The sequence below is a fragment of the Vombatus ursinus genome, unplaced genomic scaffold (assembly GCF_900497805.2).
Source record: "Vombatus ursinus unplaced genomic scaffold, bare-nosed wombat genome assembly UNPS02014798.1, whole genome shotgun sequence".
Taxonomy (NCBI): domain Eukaryota; kingdom Metazoa; phylum Chordata; class Mammalia; order Diprotodontia; family Vombatidae; genus Vombatus; species Vombatus ursinus.
The window spans coordinates 681,676-705,340 of NW_020954576.1; the positions used below are offsets into that span (position 1 = coordinate 681,676).

General features: G+C 41.5%; 1 protein-coding gene and 1 long non-coding RNA gene across 3 annotated transcripts in view; one reads left to right on the top strand and one right to left on the bottom strand.

Annotated features, from left to right (window-relative positions):
- Positions 1-19,302, top strand: part of LOC114050111 (small conductance calcium-activated potassium channel protein 3) — a 268,773-nt gene extending 249,471 nt beyond the window's left edge. The window contains exons 6-8 of the mRNA XM_027871685.1: positions 9,584-9,711; positions 10,061-10,130; positions 18,761-19,302. Coding sequence (XP_027727486.1) covers positions 9,584-9,711; positions 10,061-10,130; positions 18,761-19,057 — 495 coding nt within the window. The 3' untranslated portion in view covers positions 19,058-19,302. The remainder of the gene's footprint in view (positions 1-9,583; positions 9,712-10,060; positions 10,131-18,760) is intronic.
- LOC114050112 overlaps positions 1-23,665 on the bottom strand; it is a 122,460-nt gene that overhangs the window by 65,304 nt on the left and 33,491 nt on the right. The gene's annotated exons all lie outside the window — the stretch shown is intronic.

Genomic DNA, 23,665 nt, shown 5'->3' on the forward strand with positions numbered 1-23,665 from the left:
CAATCACTGGTTTATATGACAGTAGTAGTAGTAGCAGCAGCAGCAGCAGCACCAGTAGTTGTAGTAATGGTATTTAAAGGTAATTGAAGGAAACACACACAAAAGAGCAAGGAATTTGGAGCCAAACAACTAAGGTTCAGACCCCACCTATGCCATCTACTACCTTTGTGACTTTGGGCAAGTCAGTTACCTCTCTAAATGGACCTGAGCTTCCTCACTATAAAATGGAAAGGTTGGGCTAGATAATATCTGAGGTCCCTTTCAGAATCCAGAATCCTATATAGCTTCTTGAAGTTTGCAAAGCACTTAAGATAATTTATTTTAGGTTGTAGTAATAATAATAATGATAATAGTTAATATCTTCAATAGATAGGAAGGAAGGAAAGAGAAAAAGAAAGAAAGGAAGAAAGAAAGAACTCAACAATAACAACAAAATTAGATATTACTATTGAGCACATAAACCAGGATTTGAACTTGGTTCTTCTGACAAGACCTAAAGGTCAGTATTCTTTCCCACACATGTTTCTTTGGAGAAAGAAATAAAAATATATCTTCATGTAAACATTTTGGAATCAGAAAAATTCAGAACTTAATACTGGAGGCTTCTTTTGTTGCTTAAGGCTCATTGTCTATACAAATACTTAAGCGATCATGCCCAGCTGTATCCCTCTCAATAGGCTGTGGGGGGGAGGGGTGTCAGAAGCCTTGGGTTCAGTCCCATCTCTCTCTCCCTGGCCATGTGCCCTTGAGCACTTCTTGCTGGGCCTCAGCTCCCTCATCTGTAAAATGGGTGGGTTGGTGGGTTGCACCAGATAACCTCTATAGACCCTTTCATCTCTAACACCTTGTGATTCTATGAGAGTGCCCCTACTTGTTTGTTGGTTAAAACCTGAGGGCTGGAGGCATTGTGATTGTCCTTCCTCTGACCTGAAGAGGATGGTATTGGTGGAAGGATTAACCTGTTGCTGCTGTTCCTTTGTTTCAGTCATGTCTGGCTCTTCATGACCCCATTTGGGGTTTTCTTGGCAAAGATATTGGCATAGTTTGCTATTTCCTTCCTCAGCTCATTTGACAGATGAGGAAACTGAGGCGAAGAAGGTTAAGTGACTTACCCAAGGTCACACAGCTAGTAAGGTCAGAGGTCAGATTTGAACTCAGCTCTTCTTGACTCCAGGCCCATCTCCTTATCCCCTGTGAAAGCACTAGTCAAAAGGCCATGGAGTCCTAGACTTTAGCATCCCTGTCTTCTCTTCATTTCTCTTCTCTGGGCTCCATGTCCATATTCATCTTTCTAGCCATGTCTTCCGGCTCTGGGTTCCCAGAGGAGGCCCACATACATTTTGGAAATGGAAATGCTGTTTCTAAAAGCATCCCTCAAACCCAGGCTTTTATGGAGTCTCCAAACCATCCTGAGAATAGAGGGCTTTCATTCAAAGAAGAGGAAATCTCAGCTCTCCCCTCAGCCCAAAGAAGGACTCCACTGACTGATGTGGGGACAGGCTCCTGTCACAACTACTGCTGGACTGGAAAAGTTCTCTGCAGTTAAAAGCCTATTTCTTCTTCTCTTGTAGATATCGATCCATTTAGCTTTGTGCTAGGCCGTTTGCTGGCAATTAATTTGCAAGACAGCAACCAGCACTTTCCTTTAACATTACACTTTCTTAAACATATTTGCACACATTCCCCTTACATCCAAAGCCATAAAAAAAGATGTGAATGCCTCTAATGAGGCCTCTGCAGTGCTATGATTTCCACACGGGGAACCCACCACCAAGTGTTGGCCAATTCCACCTGTTCTCTCAGTCTGCCTAGGGATAGCCTGTGATTGCCAAAGAGCTCTCAGGCCCCTTCCAGCTGGATAGCACTTCCAAAGTGTATGCATTCCTAGGATTTTTGTAGAAATTGGCAGAGTGCGAAGCCCCTTCTAATGGGTCTTGGCCTTGGGCTCTAGTCTTGCCTCTGCAGCTTCCTCTCTCTGGACTGTGATTGGTGGAAATTCAGGAACCAACAGCAGCCTTCCTCTGGCTTTCGGAGTTCTTCCTTCCCCCTCTTTCCTAAATGTTGGATCTGGCAGGGATGACCTCAGCAATGGAGTTTCCTGGCTGCTCCACGGCCTGTGGGAAGGGGGTTGGACTTGGATTCAGAAGTTCCAAATTTGAATTCTAGTTCTGTCATTTAACTTACTTTATGGTCTCGGGCAAGGCCAATCATGTCGCTGAGCTTCAGCTTACTCGTCAATTAATAATAATTAATATTGATAATAATTAATAACAATTAATGATAATAATGTGATAGCAACCATACATAACATTTTAAAATCCACAAGTCATTTTTCATACATTATCTCATTTGAACCCCATAACAACCCTGTGGGTAGGTACTAGAAGTATTATTGCCCTCATTTCCAGATGAGGAAACTGAGTTTCAGAGAAGTTAACTGACTTGCCTGTGATCACAAAGCTAACAGAAGTCAAAGGCAGGGTTTGAACCCAGCTCTTCCTAACTCCAAGTCCAGCAGGCTTTCCAAGCATGCATAATTGGCACACTTATCAGATTTGCAAATGGTATCAAACTGGGAGGGATGGCTAAGGGAAAAGGAGAGAGAAGGGAATAAGCACTTCTATAGAATCAACCATATGTCAATAACTATACTAAGTGCTTTACGAATACTATTTTATTTGATCCTCACAACAACCCTAGGTGATAGGCACTGTTATTGTTCCCATTTTATGATTGAGAAAATTGAATTGAATAGAGGCAAAGTGAGTTGCCCTGGGTCACACAGCCAGTAAATATCTGAGGCTGGATTTAAACTCAGGTCTTCCTGACTCCAAACATGGCACTCTATTTACCTCTGACTAACACACTAGATGATAGTCAGGATCCCCAAAGGTCTTACCAGGTTAGAGCAATGGATTAAATTTATTAGGATAAAACTTAGTAGGGATAAATATGAAGGCTTTTCCCTGGGTAAAATAAAAAAAAATCACTCAATCAATTTCACAAGTCTAAGACAAAGGAGGAGGTTGGATAGCCATTTATCTGAAAAAGATATGGGGGTTTTAGTGGACTGAAAACTGATTATGAGTTGGCAGAGTGTTGTGGCAGCCAATTAATGCAATCCTGAGCTGCACTGAGGTGCACAGTTTCCCCAGAGGAGGAGGTGAATATAGGTCCCTCTGTCCTCTGTCTGGTTAGAACACATCTGGAGAATTATATTCAGTTCTAACACTGGGGGCCACAGTTTAGGAAGGAAGAACCTTGATAAATTACGGAGTGTCCATAGGAGAGCAACCAGGGTGGCAAATAAAATAACATAAAATGAGAACCAGTCATATAGGCACCTGAGAAAATCCTGATCCAACTTCTTCATTTTATAGATGAAGAAAGTGAAGCCCAAAGAACATGACCCAAAGGATCATATAGCCTAGAAAAAAGAAGACTTCAGGGGCCAGAGTGTAGACATGACAGCAATCTCCAAGTAGTTGAAGGATTGTCATGTGGAAAAGGGATGAGATTTTTTTTTTTTTGGTTTGGCCCCAGAGACCAGACCCAAGAGCAATGGGTAGAGTATGCAAAGGAGGCAGATTTAGGCTCAGTGTAAGGAAAAATTCTCCCCTCATTGAGAAGGCAAGCAATTTGATATGTATATAGATACAGATATAGATATCCATATACATATATATGCAGTTATACAAAACATATTTCCATATTATCCATGTTGTGAAAGAAAACGTAGCCCCCCTTAAAAGTGTGCTTCAACTTGCATTCAGATTCCATTAGTTCTTTCTCTTGAGATGTATAGCATTTTTCATCATAAGTCCTTTGGAACTGTCTTGGATCATTGTATTGCTGAGAATAGCTAAGTTGTTCATTGATCGTTGTACAATATTGCTGTTGCTGTGTATAATGTTCTCCTGGTTCTGCTCATATCACTTTGCATCATTGAATGTCTTCCCAGGTTTTTCTGAAGGCATTCTGCTCATCATTTCTTATAGCACAATAGTATTCCATCCCAATCATATACCACAATTTGTTCAGCCATTCTCCAATTGATGAGCATCCCCTCAATTTCCAATTCTTCGCCACCACAAAAAGAGCTGCTATAAACATTTTTGTACATATAAGTCATTTTCCTTTTAATCTCTTACAGACCTAGTAGTGGTATTGCTGGGAGAAAGGGTATGCACAGTTTGACAGCCCTTTGGGCATAGTTTCAAAGTGCTCTCCAGGATGGTTGGATTAGTTCACAACTCCACCAACAGTACATTAGTGTCCCGATTTTCCCACATCCCAATAAGATTATTATTAAACAATTTATTAAGCACTTACTAAGTGCCAGGCACTGTGCTAAGCACTGAAAGAAAGGCAAAAGACAGTATCTTCCCTAGTGGAACTCATTCTAATGGGACAGACAACATGCAAGCAACTATACACATATAAGATATCTACAGAGTAAATTGGAGGCAATCTCAGAAGAAAGGCACTAGCATTGAGGAGGACTGGGAAATACCTCATGTAGAAACTAGGATTTGAGGTGAAACTTGAAAGAATCCAGGGAAGCCAGAAGGCAGTAATGGGAAGGGAAAGCATTCCAGGCATTGGAGACAGCCAGCAAAAAGGTATAAAGCTGGGAGATTGAGTGTCTTGTGAAAGGAACAAAAGGGTCAATGACCCTAGATCATAGATTACATAAAGGGAAGTAAAGCATAAGAAGACTTAAAAAGTAGGAAGAGATTGTAAAGAACTTTAAAAGCCAAATGGAAGAAAGGGAAGGGAAGAAGCATTTATTAAGTATCTACTATATACAAAGCACTTTACTGAATGCTTTACATATATTATCTTATTTGATCCTCAACAACCCTGGAAGTTGGGTGCTGTTATTATCCCCATTTACATTTGAGGAAACTGAGGCAAATAGAAGTTAAGTGACTTGCCCAGAGTCACACAGCTAGCCAGTGTCTGAGGCCAGATTTGGACTCAGGTCTTCCTGACTCCAGACCCAGTGCTCTGTCCAGTGAGCCAGCTAACTGCTTTACATATAAGATTTTCACCTGTTCCTCAAGACAATTGAGAGCCACTGGAGTTTGTTGAGTAGGGGGTAACATTGTCAGATACGTGGTTAGGGAAGACAATTAAGCTCAGGATGGACTGAAGTGAGGAGAGACTTCAGTCAGGAAGACGAACCAGGAGGTTATAATCCAGGTGTGAAGTGATGAGGGTCTGCACCAGAGTGGTGAATGCGTCAGAGAAAATAAGGGGTCCTGTATAAGAGATATTGTAAAGGCAGAAATAACTAGACCTGGCAACAGATTGGCTATGTGAGGTGACTGAGGGTAAGATATCAAGGATGATGTATAGGTTGTGAGTCTGTGTGATTGGGGGGTAGTGCCCACAACATTAACAAAGAAGTCAGAAAGATGGAAGGGTTTGGAGGGAAAGATAATGAGCTCAGCTGTGGACATGTTGAATTTAAGATGTCTACAGGGCATCCTGTTTGATACATTTCCTATGCAATTGGAGATCAAGAGAGAGGTAAGGGCTAGATAAATAGATCTGGGGATCATTTGCATGGAGATGATCATTGAATCCAAGAGAGCTACTGAGATCACTGAGCAAGATGGTATAGAAGAAGAGGACCCAGGACAAACCGCTGGGGGATGCCCAGGGTTAATGGATATAACCTCATTGAAGATCCAGCAAAGGAGAATAAGAAGGAGCCATCAGAGAGGTAGAAATCAGTGAGATCATATTATCATAAGATCATTGATTGAAAGAGACCTCAACCTCTGCTGTTATTGCTGTTGTTGTTATTGTTGTTGTTGTAACAATTAGAGCTGCCCCAATGCAGAATGGGCTGCTTCGGCAAGCAGTAAGCTCTCTATTCCTGGAGATCTTCAAGTAGAAATCGGTTGACTATTGATTTGGGAATTTGTGTTCAGGTAAGGGTTGAACTGAATCCCCTCTGAGATCTCTTCCAACTCTGAGATTTGTCAATTACTATTATTATTCTCTCAGCTCAGTAAACATGCTGCAGAGAGGCTGCTGACTTTGGAGTCAGGACCTGTGTTCAAATCCCAGCTCTCCCACTTACTATGTGACTATGTTGAAATCTTTTGGCTTCTCTTAACCCCAGTTTCTTAATCAGTAAAACATGAAATGGCTGGAGTAAATTATTTCAGAGGTCCCCTCCAGCCCTAAATGCTGTGACCCTATGATATTCATCTGTAAAATGAATGGATTGGATAGATAGTCTCTAGGGGTCCTTTCCAACTGCAAGATGCAATAATTCTATAAGATTAGCATTCACAAAAGGGTGAGCTAACTAAATCAATCAAGTATTTGTATCCACATTGGTAGAAAGTTTTACAGTTTAGAAAACCCTTTTCTTTACAACTTTGTGAGATGAATAATGCAAGTGTTATTTCCCCATTTTACATATGAGGAAAACAGACTTAGAAAGGTTAAGTTTCTTGCCTATTTTCATGTATCTAGTAAATGTTGAAGTTGCTACTCAATTCCAGGTCTCTTGGTTGCAAATCTAATGTTCTTTCCATCACATCAAACAAAGCAATGCTTTGCCCAGTATTTTCCTTTGATAAGGGATTAAGTACCTAAGAAATCTGAAAATGGCATGTACTCATGTTATGTGCCTCCTCCTCCTCCAACAATAACAACAACAACAACAACAATAATAATAACTAATATTTACAGTGTTTAAAGGTTGTGAAGTCTCTTAACTTCCCTTATCTTACACAGCCATCATAGATATTATGAGTATTATTATCTCCATTTGACAGATGAAAAAACTAAGTCACAAAGAATCTCTTTGACTTGCCCAGGATCATGCAGCTTGTAAATAAGTTTCAGGGGCAGAATTTGAACTCAGGTCTTCCTAAGTCCAACACTATCCACTACTTCTCACTGCTTCTACCCACCCAGGCATATGATACAAAGGGAAGAAATACACTCTTCCTATCTTCTCTTTTTCCGGACCCTGCCAATCATCCTCACCCTGGAGAAGAACAAATCCGCTTCCTGCCAGACCCAACCTGCCTCCTGTTCCTCTCAGATGCTCACTGCCATCATCTTCCACTCACCACCATCCAATTCCACTTCAGCAAGCAAGTCAACCAATCAATCAACAAACATTTATTAAGTACCTACTGTGAGCCTATCAATGTGTCAGGTGCTAGTGACACAGAATACTACAACAATCCCTGTCCTGGAGATTACATTCTACTGGGTGAAACACAAATGCCAAAGGTGTATAGTTAAGTCATTTCAAGCCACTTTCCTAGTGGACTTTTACTGAACAAAAAAGCAATATTTATGTCACTTGGATGTTTCTGAGAAGAATTAGCTGTTTATGAAAAACAAAATGGAGCCAGGGAAAGATATAATCTAGCCTCTTTTTCTTCTTCCCTTTCTCATTCTCTCCCTCTGTTCCTTTCTCTTTCCCCCTCTTTTTCTTTGTCTCTCTGTTTCATTCTCTCTCCCTTTATTTCTCTGTCTCTCATTCTCTTTCTCTTTCTCTCCCTCTCTCTCCTTCTCTCTCTCTTCCTCCACCTCTCTTCTTTCACTCTTTTTCTCTCTTCTCTCCCCTTCCCCTTATACACATATAGGACATGATACAGTGGAAAACATACTGGCTTTGGAATTAGATGACCTAGGTTTGAAACCTGACAGCTTCCTACTACTTCTATAACTTTGGACAAGTCACTTGACTTCTCTGGGCCTCAGTTTCCTCACCTGTAAAATGGGAGGGGTGGAGTAGGCATCCTGTAACATCCCTTCCAGCCCTAGATCTATGATCCCATATAGTTAACCTGTGAAAATGCTTGATTGTCCTTCCTTTACTGTCTAGTGCTCCTCTGACAAGGCAGTATCCCCTGACTTCCTAATTCTCAGAAGGGTCACAAGGTGGTATCCTCAGGTTTTCCTCTCTCTAGGTGGCATTGGTGAAACACTTTCTGTTCAAAGTGCTTTGATGTCCATTCTCTTATTTCCTTTTTATGACAACCATCTGACATGGGCATTTTAAGGATCATGATCACCACTTTCCAAATGAGGAAACTCAGGTTCAGAGACATGAAGTGATCTGCCTAATGTCACATAGCTAAGAAATGAGGGAGCTGGAACTCGAACCCAGGTCTTTTGATTCTTCCCACTATACCACTATAATGGAAAGAGCACTGAACAAGTCTTTAGACTTGGGTTCAAATCTTGTTTCAAACAGTTACTATCTGTGTGACTGTGGCAAATCTCTTCACTAGTGTAAATTTCAGTTTCCATATCTATAAAATGAGGACGATAATATCCATGCTATCTACCTCATGAGGTGTTGTTAGGAAGAAAGTACTTTGAGAGACTTAAGGCAGTCTATGGATGTGAATTACCAGACCACCTCTAATAAACATCTGACTTTCCCTAGACCTGCCTTAATTCCTGCTGTACCCTGAACCTATGGGCCTGTGGGCCTGGGCTAATTTGCATGGCTGATATAAATGGTAATGGTTAATCAAGAATCTATTTAGCTTGTGTTTAATAAGAAATGTTTCCCCTTGCTCTTGTTACTAGTTACTGAAGATGTCTCTGTGTGAATGAAAACTTTGTCCCTTGCCATCTGGATACTGTTGATATGTCTCAGTTCAGTCATGAACCGGGTGATATCAGTGGTTTCCATGTCAACAGATTACAGTATCTTATGTAGAAATGTGTGACTGTATTGCACCAAGAAGAAGGCAGCCTCTGAAGGGGGAAAGCTCCAGTTTCACTCTGAAAAATCTTAGCTGATTTTCAGTAATTGTGTTGGAAATATTTCAGTTTTGTTCCAATTATATCTGCAGGGAGAACTGCAGTTTCAATGTTTGGGGTCATTTGGGAATGGGACAATAGGCTTGTTGATAGCTCCATTTTCATTCTGTTGGGAGGACTTTTCCCCAAAGAGGATACATTAACATCTAAAACCAATGGAAATAAGTTTATTCTCTGAATGATGGAGATTTACCATGTGTACCTAATGGGTGACTATCTCAGAGCTCTTCAGGCCCCAACAGCTATGTCATAGATGTGTAATTATATTTATGAAAAATGTTTGGATAATGAATCCTGGCTAAGGATAGCAATAGCAACTATAGCCTAAAGTTAAGAGTCATTGGGATAATTTCTTAAGAAACAAACAAAAAAAACCTGGTACTGTGAGGAGAGGACTAGATTTCGAGCAGTAATACCTAGCTCTGCTACCTACTATCTATATGATCTTAGCCAAGTGACTTAATCTATCTGGGCCTCAGTTTCCTAATCTGTAAAATGAAGGAGGTTGGGCTATATGATCTTCTAAGCCCTTTGAGTGCTAAATCTTAATCTGTGATCCATAAACTTCAAGTTACCAGGGTCTCAAACGTTCCCTAAAGAGGTGTAGTGGGAGATGGATTTTAATCATCTATTTCTAAGAATTCATCATTCTGATGACCAGAACAGACCACAGCAGATAGTGTGTAACTAACTACACACATGAAATACTTCTTAATACAAACTCAGGAACTTGAGCTGATCTCAGCTGTCTGCTTTTCTTTTATAGATAAAGAATGCCGCAGCGAATGTCCTTCGAGAAACATGGCTTATCTATAAACACACCAAGCTGCTCAAAAAGATTGACCATGCCAAAGTCCGGAAACACCAGAGGAAGTTCCTCCAAGCTATCCACCAGTAAGTAGAGCCAAGCCCAACATAACTTCCCATGGTCTTCATGAGGCCTCGAGAAAGTGGCCTGGGAGGTGGTGGAAAAGAGAGGCCCGTGACAGTTTCCACCTTAGATCTACTGGTGTTCTCCTTGGTAGACCCAAAGAGAGAGAGAGGAGAGAGAGATAAAAGAAGACATGTCCTTTCCTTGGACCTTGCCAAGTCTATGATTCAGGTTGTGTTCACATTAACCATGCTAGGTTTCAAAATCAGAGAGGGTAATTTGGTCAAGAAACTGAAGCCAAAGGAGTGAGGTGATCTCTTAACATCTTAGCATGAAGGCCAAGATGAGATCGTTGCCATCTTTCTCCCACAGGCTGAGAAGCGTAAAGATGGAACAGAGAAAGCTGAGTGATCAAGCCAACACCCTGGTAGACCTTTCCAAGGTGAGTGGGTGAATCTGAAGCCACCCTCAAGAGACTTCAGATTCTTCCATTTAGATTGTTTGTTTTAAGGGTGGCTGGGAATACCTGGATAAGATAATGCCCCACAAAACTTTACACTAGGAAGCCAGAGAAAGATTCCTACTAGGATCCATACTCCTCCCCCCCCCCCAAAAACCCATATATACACAAAACCACACACACACACACACACAAAAACAGCCTTAAGGTTAAAATTCTAGAGACTTAGAATTGACTGTAATTACTGTTGTGCTCAAAAGTCTGGTATTTATTCCCAAGATAAACAAATTGTTTCAGATTCACTAGGTCACCTGATAAAGGTAATAGTCCTGCCACGATTCTGAATTGACAGACAGAGAGTAACATGCCAAGTGAGAGCTACAGTTCTGTGAGTTCTTACTATAGGAGCCATGATAAAAATCTAACCTGAGTTGTCCAGTTTAGGTCCTGAGTTATATTTACATGGAACTGAATGAGACTGGTTCATTATGTCCTGAGTTCAGGATAGTCTCCTAAAGAGAATGTGGAGGGACATGCAAGCACAGGACCTAGAATTGACTTTGTTCTTTATCATTACTGTTGAGTTTGTGTAAGGGTTTTGTTGTTGTTGTTGTTATTGTTGGTCCCTACCTGTGCTTTCAACAGTATAAGGAATTCCCAGTGTGGAAACTCCCTCTACCAATGCAAATCGCAACTATTCCCCAACATAAAGACTTAGAAAATTGCAGGTAGCATTGCAAGGTTAATTGACTTGACTATGATCACACAGGTGGTATGAGTCAATCAAAATCAATCAATAAACATTTATTAAGTACTTAAGTGTCAGGCACTATGCTAAGTGCTGGGGATACAAAAAGAGGCAAAAGACAATCCCTGCCCTCAAGGAGCTTGCAATTTAATGAGCAAGACAACATGCAAACAAATCAATACAAAGCAAGCTATAAGACAGGATAAATAGGAAGTAATTAGCAAAAGGAAGGCACTGGAATCGAAAGGGTTGGATAAGGCTCCTTGTAGGAGGTGGGATTTTAATTGGGACTTAAAGGAAGTGAGGGAGGTCAATGGTCAGGGTAGAGGAGGGAGAGCATTCCAGATATGGGGGATAGCCAGAGAAAATGAGAGGAACATGATTGGACCTGTGTTTTAGGAAAATCACTTTAGTGGGTGAATGGAGAATGGATTGGAGTGGAAAGAAATATGAGTCAGACAGAGGGCGGAGCCAAGATGGCAGAGTCAAGATGGCAGAATAAAAGCAGTGACTTGCTTTAGCTCTCTTTCAAACCCCTCCAAATACCTATAAAAATGGCTCTAAACAAATTCTAGAACAGCAGAACCCACAAAAAGACAGAGTGAAACAAATTTCCAGCCCAAAGCAACCTGGATGGTTGATTGGAAAGGTCTATTGAGCTGGGCTGGGACAGAAGCACAGTTCAGCATGGGTGCACAGGCCTTTAAAGACCAGGCCTCAGCAAACCTGCAGCAGGCCTGAGGGGACTGAATCAAGGGGAGCTGTGGTAGTTTCCAGACTCCTCAACCCACAAACACCAAAGACAACTTAGAAAGTCAGTAGGAGGGGCAGCTAGGTGTCTCAGTGGATAGAGCATCAGCCCTGAAGTCAAGAAGACCTAGGTTCAAATCTGGCCTCAGACCAAACACCTGACACTTACTAGCTGTGTGACCCTGGGCAAGTCACTTAACACCAATTGCCTAAAAAAAAAAAATACTTTCCTACTTTTCCAGTAGGAAAGATCCGTGACTGAGGTGAGGGAGGAGCTGGGTCCCACCCCAGTCCCAGCACGGGCCCAGGGCAGTGGCTGCTTCCTGAGCTCTTAGCCCACAGGTGGTGGGGGGATCAAGTAGCTGATCAGATGGGGATTGCAGGGATCTCTTTGCTGGTGCTAAGGCAGGAATCTCTTGCTTTGCCTGTGCTTGGATCTGGATCCCAGTCCTAGGTGGGGGTACTGAGGAGAGGAGGAGCACTGGCATGGAGGAGCTTGTGGTGGCATGGAGAAGGAAACCTCCTCCCATTTCCAAGGCAGCAAAGAGTGCTTGTGATCACTCATAGACCAGAGCACAGGCCAGGAAAGGAGTAAACACCTTGCCTTTGATCATACCACCTTGGAAGAACTGAAAATTTACAGGTCCCTAGAAGTATCTCTGAAAATAGCTTCACAAAACCCCCAAAGCTTGGGATAGTACATTCTCCACACTGGAAGCAGACTCCTACCTTAACAAAGAGTTTAAAAGTCAAATAGTTGGCTGGGATCATGAGCAGGCAGCACAAAAAAAAGTCAGACCATAGAATCTTACTTTGGTGACAAAGAGGATCAAAACATACAACCAGAAGAAGACAACAAAGTCAAAGCTCCTACATCCAAAGCCTCCAAGAAAAATATGAATCAGTTCCAGGCCATGGAAGAGCTCAAAAAGGATTTTGAGAAGCAAGTAAGAGAAGTAGAGGAAAAACTGGGAAGAGAAATGAGAATGATGCAAGAAAATCATGAAAAATAAGTCAACAGTTTGCTAAAGGAGACCCCAAAAAATACTGAAGAAAATAACACTTAGAAAAATAGACTAACCCAAATGGCAAAAGAGGTCCAAAAAGCTAATGAGAAGAAGAATGCCTTAAAAAGCAGAATTGGCCAAATGGAAAAGGAAGTCCAAAAGCTCACTGAAGAAAATACTTCCTTGAAAATTAGAATGGAGCAAATGGAAGCTAATGACTTTATGAGAAATCAAGACATTGTAAAACAAAGCCAAAAGAATGAAAAAAATAGAAGAGAATGTGAAATATCTCATTGGAAAAATAACTGACCTGGAAAATAGATCCAGCAGACAGAATTTAAAAATTATTGGACTACCTGAAAGTCATGATCAAAAAAAGAGCCTAGACATCATCTTTCAAGAAATTATCAGTGCAGCTAGGTGGCGCAGTGGATACAGCACTGGCCCTGAAGTTAGGAGGACCTGAGTTCAAACCCAGCCTCAGACCAAACACTTGACACTTACTAGCTGTGTGACCCTGGGCAAGTCACTTAACCTCAATTGCCTAAAAAAAGGGGGTGGGGATTATCAAGGAAAAGTGCCCTGATATTCTAGAACCAGAGAGTAAAACAGACATGGAAAGAATCACCCGATCACCTCCTGAAAGAGATCCCCAAAGGAAAACCCCTAGGAATATTATAGCCAAATTCCAGAGTTCCCAGGTCAAGGAGAAAATATTGCAAGCAGCCAGAAAGAAACAATTCAAGTATTGTGGAAACACAATCAGGATAATACAAGATTTAGCAGCTTTTACATTAAGAGACTGGAGAGCTTGGAATATGATATTTCAGAGGGCAAAGGAGATAGGATTACAATCAAGAATCACCTACCCAGCAAAATTGAGTATAATCCTTCAGGAGAAAAAATGGACATTCAGTGAAATAGAGAACTTTCAAGCATTCTGGATGAAAAAAACAAAGCTGAATAGAAAATTTGACTTTCAAATACAAGACTCAAGAGAAACATAAAGAGGCAAATAGGAAAGAGAAATCATAAGGGACTTATTAAAGTTGAACTGTTTAAATTCCTACTTGGAAAGATGATATTTGAGATATGAGGCAGGTAGACCTACCAGCAGGCTATTACAATAATATAGGCTTGAGATAATGAGAGCCTGCACTAGAATTGTGGAAGTGTCAGAGGAGAGAAGGGGACATATTCAAGAAATGTTGCAATGGTGAAATCAACAGGCCTTGGCAACAGATTGGAAGGAGGGGAGAGTATGGAGGAATCTAGAATGACTCCTAGATTGCAAGCCTGAGGGACTGGGAGGATAGTGTTGTCCTCTACACTAATAGGGAAGGTAGGAAGGAAGTAGGGTTTGGGGAAAAGACAATGAGTTCCATTTTGGACACTTTTAGTTTAAGATGTCTACTGGATATCCAGTTTGAGGTGTCTGAAAAGCAGCTGGAGATATGAGATTGGAAGCAGAGAGATTGGAGCAGGATAGGTAGACTGGAGAATCATCAACATAGAAATGGTAATTAAATTCATGGGAGCTCAAGTAAGATCTGACTCTAAGGCTGGCCCTCTGTCTACTACAACATGCTACCTCTCTATTGCTATAATCAGTGACTGATTTGAAGATGTTCAATTTGTAGCTCAATTCAGTGATTCCTTCTCTATTTTCAAACCTTCCCATTTTCCTCCTATGGAAATATGGGGATAAGGATACATTTCTAGAGATGCACTGTCCAGAGGAGAATGACCAGGATGGACTGAAGACCAGGTCAACTTAAGGCTAGCAGAAGTAAATGTGGGAAAAAGAAACATATATAGAGATGCATAAAGTGGAGAAAAGGAGGGAGGGAGAGGATATAAGTACTGTCCTCTGATATCTGAAGAGCTGTTATATGAAGACAAAATGAGTCTTAGACATTCTCCTCAGGTCCAGAGAGCAAAAGTAGGTCCAGTTGGGAGAAGTAACAAGTAGATATATTTGCTCACTATAAGGAAAAGCCTTTCTAACCAACAAAGCTGCCTTACAATAGAATGAGTTGCCCTATTCCTGCCACTAAAGTTCTTCAGGTAGGCGCCACTGGGGATGTTACAAAAGGGATAGATACATTGTCCAGGTAGAGGGGAACTGGATGACCATGACATCCCTTCCCTAACTCTGAGATTCTTGGATTCTGTGACTTGATTACTCTGGCTCTCCAAAAGAGGGAGAGAGATACAAAGTCCAAGAAAAAGTCCAACGAGAAAGCTCTCCTTTGAAACTATGTGGGCTTTTATAGCTTGCTGTTATGATTTAGGCATTTCTCTATGCCTCTTCAGGCAACTAAGTGATACAGTGGATAGAGCTTTGGGGCTGAAGTCAAGAAGACTCATCTTCCTGAGTTCAAATCTGGCCTCAGGCACTTACTGGTTGTATGACCCTGGGCAAGTCACTTAACCCTTTTTGCCTCAGTGTCCTCATCTGTAAAATGAGCTGAAGAAGGAAATGGCAAACTACTTCAGTATCTCTGCCAGGAAAACCTCAAATGGGGTCACAGAGAGTCAGACACATCTAAAGCAACTCAATAACAACAATAACTATGCCATTCCACTGTTATACTAAAGCATTCCTTTCGGCACTTTTCTGGGAGGCACATTAATAAGCTTAAGAATTTCACTTCTCCTCAAAATCCCTGAAGTTAAGGCGTGAAAGGTCATTGTTACCAGCAGCAGAGAGCACATCAGTAATCATGACGCGTAGGTGTCTATTGAAGAAAGGGACCTCCCCCTCATCAAGTTCTCTTCATTGCTACTTGATCGAAATCATATGTAAAGTACAAAGCCCAGGGCCAGCCTAGTAGAACATGCAGGCAGACATTCATTATCATAATGGAACACACTTCTTTGGTGAGCCCAAGGAGAAAAGCAACTCCCTCACACAAATTAAGCCCCATTGAGAACGTGGTACAATCAGTGCAAATTATTGGTTATTTGGCCATCCACAGGCACAGGGTACAATGAAAGGATTGTGTCAAAGAAAGGATTCCCTAACCTGATGTGGAAATTACAATCAAGTGGCTAAGTGGGTTGGCACAGTTTGGAACAAGCATAGAGAGACTGTCATTACTCTTGGAACATTTGGGTGAAATGTGGAGTTTTCAAGTTGTTTTTTAGGAGTCCATCAAGGGAAAAGCTATTGCTAGGGTGGAAAGAAAGATCACATTTAGTGTCACTGGCTTAGGATTGCTCCTGTAAAGGAGAAGTGTTTCCCACCTCACCTCACACCAAGCACAATATATATCCATACCAGCCTAAATTATGCTACCAAGAGGAAGCATTTTCTGGTACTAATTTAAGCCAGGTAACTGCATTCTGAGGTTTCTGTGACCCTGCCCCTGGTGCATCTCCCAGAGACAGAAACCAACATATAGCAGGCTGTGTGAAGCAAAAATATCAGGTGCAACAGAAAGTCTCATCTATCCCTCATGGAGCCTGGAATGGAAACAATTTGGGGACCATATTATTACCTGAAGGGAAGGAAAGCATTCTAGGAAAATGACCTTCATGGTGGGCTGCTGTAAAGTAGGAAGAAGAAGTAAACACGGACATGCTGCCAGTCTTTTTCTTTTCCTCTCTGGGGGGAATTAAAGGCACTGGCAGTCTCCTAGCATATCCCACATTGGGCTGTGTTTCTCCTGGAATCCTGTCACCAGGCAACGAACAGGAGATGATAGCATAGTCATTGCCTTGGTGTGTGTGTGTGTGTGTGTGTGTGTGTGTGTGTGTGTGTGTACGTGTATGTATGTGTGTGTTCACTCTCCATTTATCTTTTTTTTCTCCTTTGGTTCCTTGAAAAGGAAGAACCTGTTGAAATGGGGGGGAGGGGAAGGGGGGGGGGAAGAACAGCAGGATCCAAAATGTTCTGACTACTTTTTATAGCTGCCTCACAAACAGGCCTCCCCTTCTGTTCAATGAAGTGGGAGGGGTTTGTGTGCATGTCCCTGGAGGGTGCTCTGTGAATACTGATCCTTGAAGGAATGGCTATCACTTCACCGAATCATCATTTTGACATGGTCATTGGCATGACACTGCAGCCAAAAAAAAAAAGTGATCTTGCGCTTCTTAGGCAGCATTAACAAAGGTAGAGCCCCTGGAATGGGGCAGCAATAGGCCTGCTGTCCTTGGTCCTAGTCAGATCACACAGGATCACAGATTCAGAGCTGAAAGAAAGACTCTAGAGGTCATGTAAACCAACACAGTCATTTTACAGAGGAGGAAACTGAGGCACCTTGCCCAGGATTACATAGGTAATAAGTGGTAGAGCCAGCATTCAAACTCAGGTCCTCTGACTCCAAGTCCAGGATTCTTTCCACTCTGCCACACTGCCTTTTACATCTGGAGCGTTCTGTTTTGAGCCCCACATTTTAGGGAGGAGAAGTTGGAGTGAGGCTGAAGGAGGAGAGTGACCAGCATGGGTGAGGAGTTTGGAAACCATGGCATAGGAAAATCAGCTAAAAGAACCCTGTGAAGAGGAAACCTTTATGAGTGGTGGTAGGGAGGACATCACAGCTGTCTTCAAGTATTTGAAGAGCTGTCTTGAAGGACAGGGTTCACACTTGCCCTATTTGGCCCCAGCAGGTTGAACTAGGAGCCACAGGTGGAAGATGAAGAGTAGCTGTTTTCTACTCGAAGGACAAATTCCTAGAGCAGCGATGGCAAACTCAAATAGAAAGAGGAGCCAATGAACTATACACAAGGAACCACATATTGACTTAGAAAACCACATATTGACACTATCTATATTCCATTGTATTTTTATATATTTTTAAAAATATTTCCCAATTATATTTTAATTTAGTTCTGGCTCACTCAGGAGTGTTGCTGTGGTAATGTGGCCCTTCAGCTATGTGTATGACACATCTTTCCTATATCATTAGAACTGTTGAAAAGTAGAATTGACTGCTTTAAGAAGTAGGGAATTCCCCATCCCTAGAGATTTCAAACAGTGTGGATGACTACTTTACAGAAGGGACTTCCTACTTCTTACATCTAGAGCTGGAAAAGATCCATTAAAGCTTTCTAATCCAACCCCCCCCCCCCAGTTTATAATTAAGGAAATTGACGCTCAAAGAGATTAAGTGACTTACCCAAGGTCATATAAGTGGTGAGTGACAGATGTTATTAGAACCCAGGAACTTTGACTCCAGAGCCAAATACTTATTCCACCATACTCCACTGATGGCTGGATTAAATGATTTTGGAGGCCCTTTCCAGTTCTGAGATTTTGTGATTTTTTTGGTATAGATTTTGAGGACAAACATTATATACAAGTTGTACATTTACTTAGCAAAATTATGGTTTCCCCAGATACACAGATAATGGAACAGGGCTACACTCTCTGTCAGTGGAGGATTTGGTTTAATGCACACAATGAATTCCCCACTTTGGCAGTGAGTCACTTTGGTAGGCATCCCTGCATTTTCTATCTCCTTTCCCCCAGAACTGGTCCCTTAGCTCTCTTTTGACTACTTCTCCACCACCACTACCATTTTTCCTCTTAATTTATTTTCCATTTCCTTTGCTTCCCTTGCCATCTGTTAGTTCTGCTTCCTCCCACCCCTTTTATGAGTGATCTCTTTTCCTATCCTAATAGGACTTTGTGGAAAGATCCTTGCAGAACTATTTTGTTCGCAAATTTAGCAAAAAAAAAAAAAAAACTTTGGATAAACAGAAGCATCATAGGCTCTCTCCTAATCAGTCAAAAACTCTTACCCAAGCCCAAGGAAGTGACCTTGCACTTCCTTAGCAGCATGTGGCTTCACTCCCTTAAAAGACACCAGCCTCATCATTTGGAAGGTTTGATGGACTAATAGTATTGAGATTGCCTGGAGAGTCAGTCTATGGTGGGCACCTATTCAAGGCTCTACTTCTGGATACAAGATCACAGATTTAGAGCTGGAAGGGAACCTCAAAGGCCAACAAATCCAACCTTTAAGCTTTTCCGCCTTTCCTTGGTCTGAGAGAATATGAGTCATCATTACAGGTTGTCCTGCTCTAAGCTCATTGTAATTGGTTCTCCCCCTGCTTATGTTCCCATGATAACCTGGTCTGTATTCTTTTTTACCCCACAGATGCAGAATGTCATGTATGACTTAATCACAGAGCTGAACGACCGGAGTGAGGACTTGGAAAAACAAATTGGCAGTCTGGAGTCTAAACTAGAACAACTCACTGCCAGCTTCAATTCCCTTCCCTTGCTCATTGCGGACACCCTTCGTCAGCAGCAGCAACAACTCCTCTCAGCCGTCATCGAGGCTCGGGGAGTGAGTGTGGCAGTGGGGACCCCCCACACGCCACTCTCCGACAGCCCTATTGGGGTCAGCTCCACTTCTTTTCCCACCCCTTACACAAGCTCAAGCAGCTGCTAAATAAAACTCCCCACACAGGAAGAATTGCCGACAGGTCTTAAGATGCAAGTCAACTTTCTCCCGGTCTTTCTGTCATCACAGGAACATTCAGGCTGAGTGGACATAAAGAATAAGATTGAACTAATTAACAAACTCATGTTCATTCAGAGTGCTTGGTTCGATATGCCTTGAAATCAGAAATCGAATCTCTGTTTAGGTGCCTATATGTGGAAGAGGGAAAGAGAAATGAAAGGAAACCAAACATTTGACAGGGCCTTTGTTGCAGTGTTTGGTGGAGAACAGAAATCCATGCTCAATCTCAGGTCTTCAATTGTTGTGGGGGGAGGGAATAAAGAGAGGGAGAAGGAAAGGAAGAAGAAGGAGAGAGAGAGAGAGAAACTAAAGGAGCCAGTGGAGAAGCAGCTAGAGGGAAATATTCTACTCCACTGAATATCAGCCTTGGGCTTTGTCTTATTCACAACTAAGGGCCTCATCTACCACTGTGTTCTGCTCTTTTTCTCTAATCTAAGAAGGTCTTTCTATATGACAAAGGTAGAAGAAAGAAGCTCACAATTTGCCAAAACAGAGATACAGTCATAGGGCATCAAAGCTCTTATCCCTTACATAGGTCATAAAACCTAGTGCATGGTAAATGAGGTCATGTAAGACAGATTTTTCCAATCTAATATCAATAATTATTTATAAAAAACCAACCAACCAATTCCTGCCCATGTGCCCCTAAATTTAAGCCATTCCTTTTCCATTGGGTGATGTGTCCTGTTCAGGCATCACTTTCCATCAACTATTCTTTCTTTGTGGGCATAGGTCCCCTTCCAAACCTTACAGGTTGCTTTTGCCATAGGTATGTACAGTGCCTGTTATGAGTTGAGTGCCAACTCAAAAATATTGGCTTTCTGGAGCTAAAAATGGTGTTCTGAAAATAGCTGCTTTGGTAGAGTTTTATTCTGCTATCCAAACAATCTGAGATTCATTGGTATTATGCGATGATGAGTACACCACAGATATTTATGGTGTCATGGCTCAGCTTGAGTTTCAGATGGGAAGTCTCACTGATCTTGTGCCTACCCCACCTCAAGTTTCCTAAGCTAGCTGAGTAATAAAAGGTTTCCTCATCTCAGATTCTGTGACATTGACAGCATTTATGATGAGAGGTGCATGCAGCAGCTCATAAGTGAAGTAAAGATCATTATAAGACAGTAGGTTTAGGAAAAGGAAGGTGGCTCAAAAAGGAAGTTCTTTGAGAAAAAATTTAGGTGAGTGTTCACTAACAGCAAACAATGAGTATCTGTTTCTGCTGCCTTCACCCCCAAAATCATGTGTCTTGCACAACTGAATACTTTAAAGGGGACTTTAGAACTGCTAGAAAGACTGCTAGAAAGCCCTGATCAAGCCCACTGCCCTGAACGGTAACGTCAATCCCTAAACCTTTTACCTCACCCAAATCTGACTACTTCAGATTTTGCCCAATGAAAATAATCTTGTAATTTGCTGCTTTAATTCTGAGGGGTTTTTTTTATTACTATATGGCATATTTCATCTGTTTAAATTCAAGCAAAAGAATGCTATCCTTCAGTGGATAGCAGTTCTGCTGGGTTCTGATAAATTGTTACCACTCTAACGTAAGTTATGTAATGCAGCCAGCTACAGAAATTTGCTTCAGTCTATTTCTGTCACACTGGGTATGGTCTTCTAAAATCTTTTAAGGAAGTGTTCAGTTGACATAGGTGGAAATTTATATAGTCCAGGGCATCTCTTGGAGGAAACCCTGGTCTGTAGCCTGATCTCTTCCTCTAACTATCCAAGAGCATTTCCAGATTTCCTGTTTAAGATTCCTTTTAGCATTGTCTGTTACTTGATTTGCATATCACAGATACCAAACTTGTTGCTGGGTTTGTTTATTTTTTAATCTCTATTCTTACCACTATCACTTTGTACCAGGAAATGCAGCACCTATCTACTATGGTAGATAGTGCACTGGGCTTGGAGTAAGGGAGACCTGGGTTCAAATTCCATCTCTGACACTAGTTGTGTGACCCTGGGCAAGTCATTTAATTTCTTTGCTTCTCAGGCAGCACCTTAAATCTATAAAATTACAGATGGATTGCCAGTAGGATCTATGAAGGGAGTTCCCACACTAAGGAAATCTTAGGTCCCTGTTGTATCTCATGCATCTATTTCTTTGATGTTCCTAGAGCAATGTTTGTTGCTATTTTCAATGAAAATTCAGCAGAACATAAAAGTAGATGTTTAAACAGATGAAATAACCATGGAGTTACTTTGTGATTTTCATCATATTTCACCAAACAGTGGCTGATAATTGTAGAAATCTACTTGCCCAATCTGGACTCCAAAACCATAGTCCTCAGCTACTGGATCTCAATTTAACCCTTTCATTGCTAATGCAACCCCCTCCCAACATGTCTGTGTGTACAAGGATCCAGTTTCATATTAATTTCAGATATTGCATGTAAAATTATGATACCCCTGCTCCACCCCCAAAAAATTATACACAGACTATCACTTCTCAGTCAGTCTGTGCATAAGTGTTCATGCTTTACATGACCTTTGACCAGTGAGAGACCCGTGCAGGCACTGAACAACACAAATTTGAAACACCTTCTAGTTTAGGGGGTGATTTGGGTTGCTTCCAGTGTTAGTAGCCATGGGTACTCTGGAAACACAAGGGCATTTTAAGCATAAATTGAGCCTATTGTAGTGCAATAGAGAAGCATGATTTTTCATCCATGCCAAGTAAAAGGCTCTTCAGAAGATGAGTGTTCTGATCTGCATACTAATACTGTCCTGGTCCCATTGGAAGATAGTTTCCATATACTAACATTAAAGATATCTGTTTGGAAACTGCATGTTCTCGTACAAGTACAGACAAGTCTTGATGACTTAGGTACTAAAAATCCAGTGTGCAAGTCATTCAGGCTTTTTGTTTCTCTTTTTTCCAGATTCCATTTTCTGGTATGCCACTGCTCATTAGCAACCCCTTCATGTCTTGGGTATTGGGGCTAGGAGAAGAAATGACTATCAAAACTTTCTTCTTCCCTCCTTGTTCCAAGGTTTGTTGGGTGGAAGAGGTTGAGTTGCCCCTTCAAAAATTGGCTGTACTTGGAAAACACTAAGTCACTCCAGCACTGGATAGCTAAACTAAAATTTAGGTCCATTCTGCATGGCTTTCCCAGTGGTGGAATTCTCTACTCTAATCTTTCTGATAACTCAGTGACAAATCCAATAATGCTGCTTTTCTCTAGAACTTCTAGACACCAGTAGGGCAGACACAGAAATGCCACAATGGATTGCTTAAGCCATATTATGTACTGTAAAGTCAGGGGTGTACTGTGATACATTAGGTCCACTTATCTCAGTGGAATTTCAGGACATAGCTCCAGCTGGTAGCCCAAATCAGACCGGGGCCCTTTCTTCCTTAGGTCAAAGTTCAGATGGAAACTGGTATCGTTGTCTTAAAGATACCATCTTTTGTTCTTTACCTATACGTTTTCATAAATTGCTTCTCACCTGTTCTTGTCATCCTCATGAGACGTTAACTTCATAATCTCACCACATCTGTAGGGCTGTTCAGTACTGTCTAGAATACAGCAAGAGCAGTTGCATCTGAGAACTCCACTAATTTTCTGACCTTGACAGAGATAGAGAGATGGCACAGCAATATTCTCCTGCAGCAGGCAGAAAGGAGCAGAAAAAATGGAAATAATAGTGGAAAAAAGAAACTACATTAAAGATAGGAGTTTTTTCCCCTCTCCTACTTGGTGTAGTCATAACAAGCTATCAAGTAAGAGAAGAATATTTGAGCTAGAAAGAAAAGATTAGAGATCAGAAATAAACTAGTTCTACTTTGTTCTAAGTAACTTAACCAGTCAGTATCTTAGTCACTGTATTGGTGAATATGAAGATAATGTTTAATATTCTCCAGGGCAAAGTATTACACAAGAACAAAATGTAATCTCTGAGGTTCAAGTTAATTAACCAGCTATGTTTGGTCTCCACCTCTTTGGGGCACACTGGAATGCAACATAGCCAGGAATCGCTGAAAATGGTGGTGGTGGCGATGGGGTGGGGGGCATTTAATGACAAAACACTAAAGTCAGCCAAACGGGAATCTGTAATTAGTAATAGAATTGGTAGGAAGAAAATTGGGGGCACTAATGTGACGTTCTAGGGCTTCTCTCCATGATCATTTTGTAAATCAATGAACAGCTTAACCCCAAATTAAGCAACATTACTGAGTCCCCAAAGTAAACAGTTTCCTGTCCCACCATGATGCTGGGAAGTAATTGTAAGACATTGCAAAGTAATTATGCTGCCAGGAGGTTGTGACTTTCCCATCCATAATGCCCCAGTTTCTACAATTGCTCTCTTTTTTTTTTTTAAGATTACCAGAATCAATGCAAGTGATAGTTATCATTCTGCTGTGCCTATTTACTCCTCACTGCGTTATGTTTCGGTACCTTAGACAGCAGCTTGGTTCATTTATTCCTAGGCATCCTTTTTTCCCCTTGCATCTAGTTGGTGACACTCCAGGCATTCTTCCCCCTCCTTTTTTCTTGCTACCAACGTAAACGTTATGGAAATAGGATCATT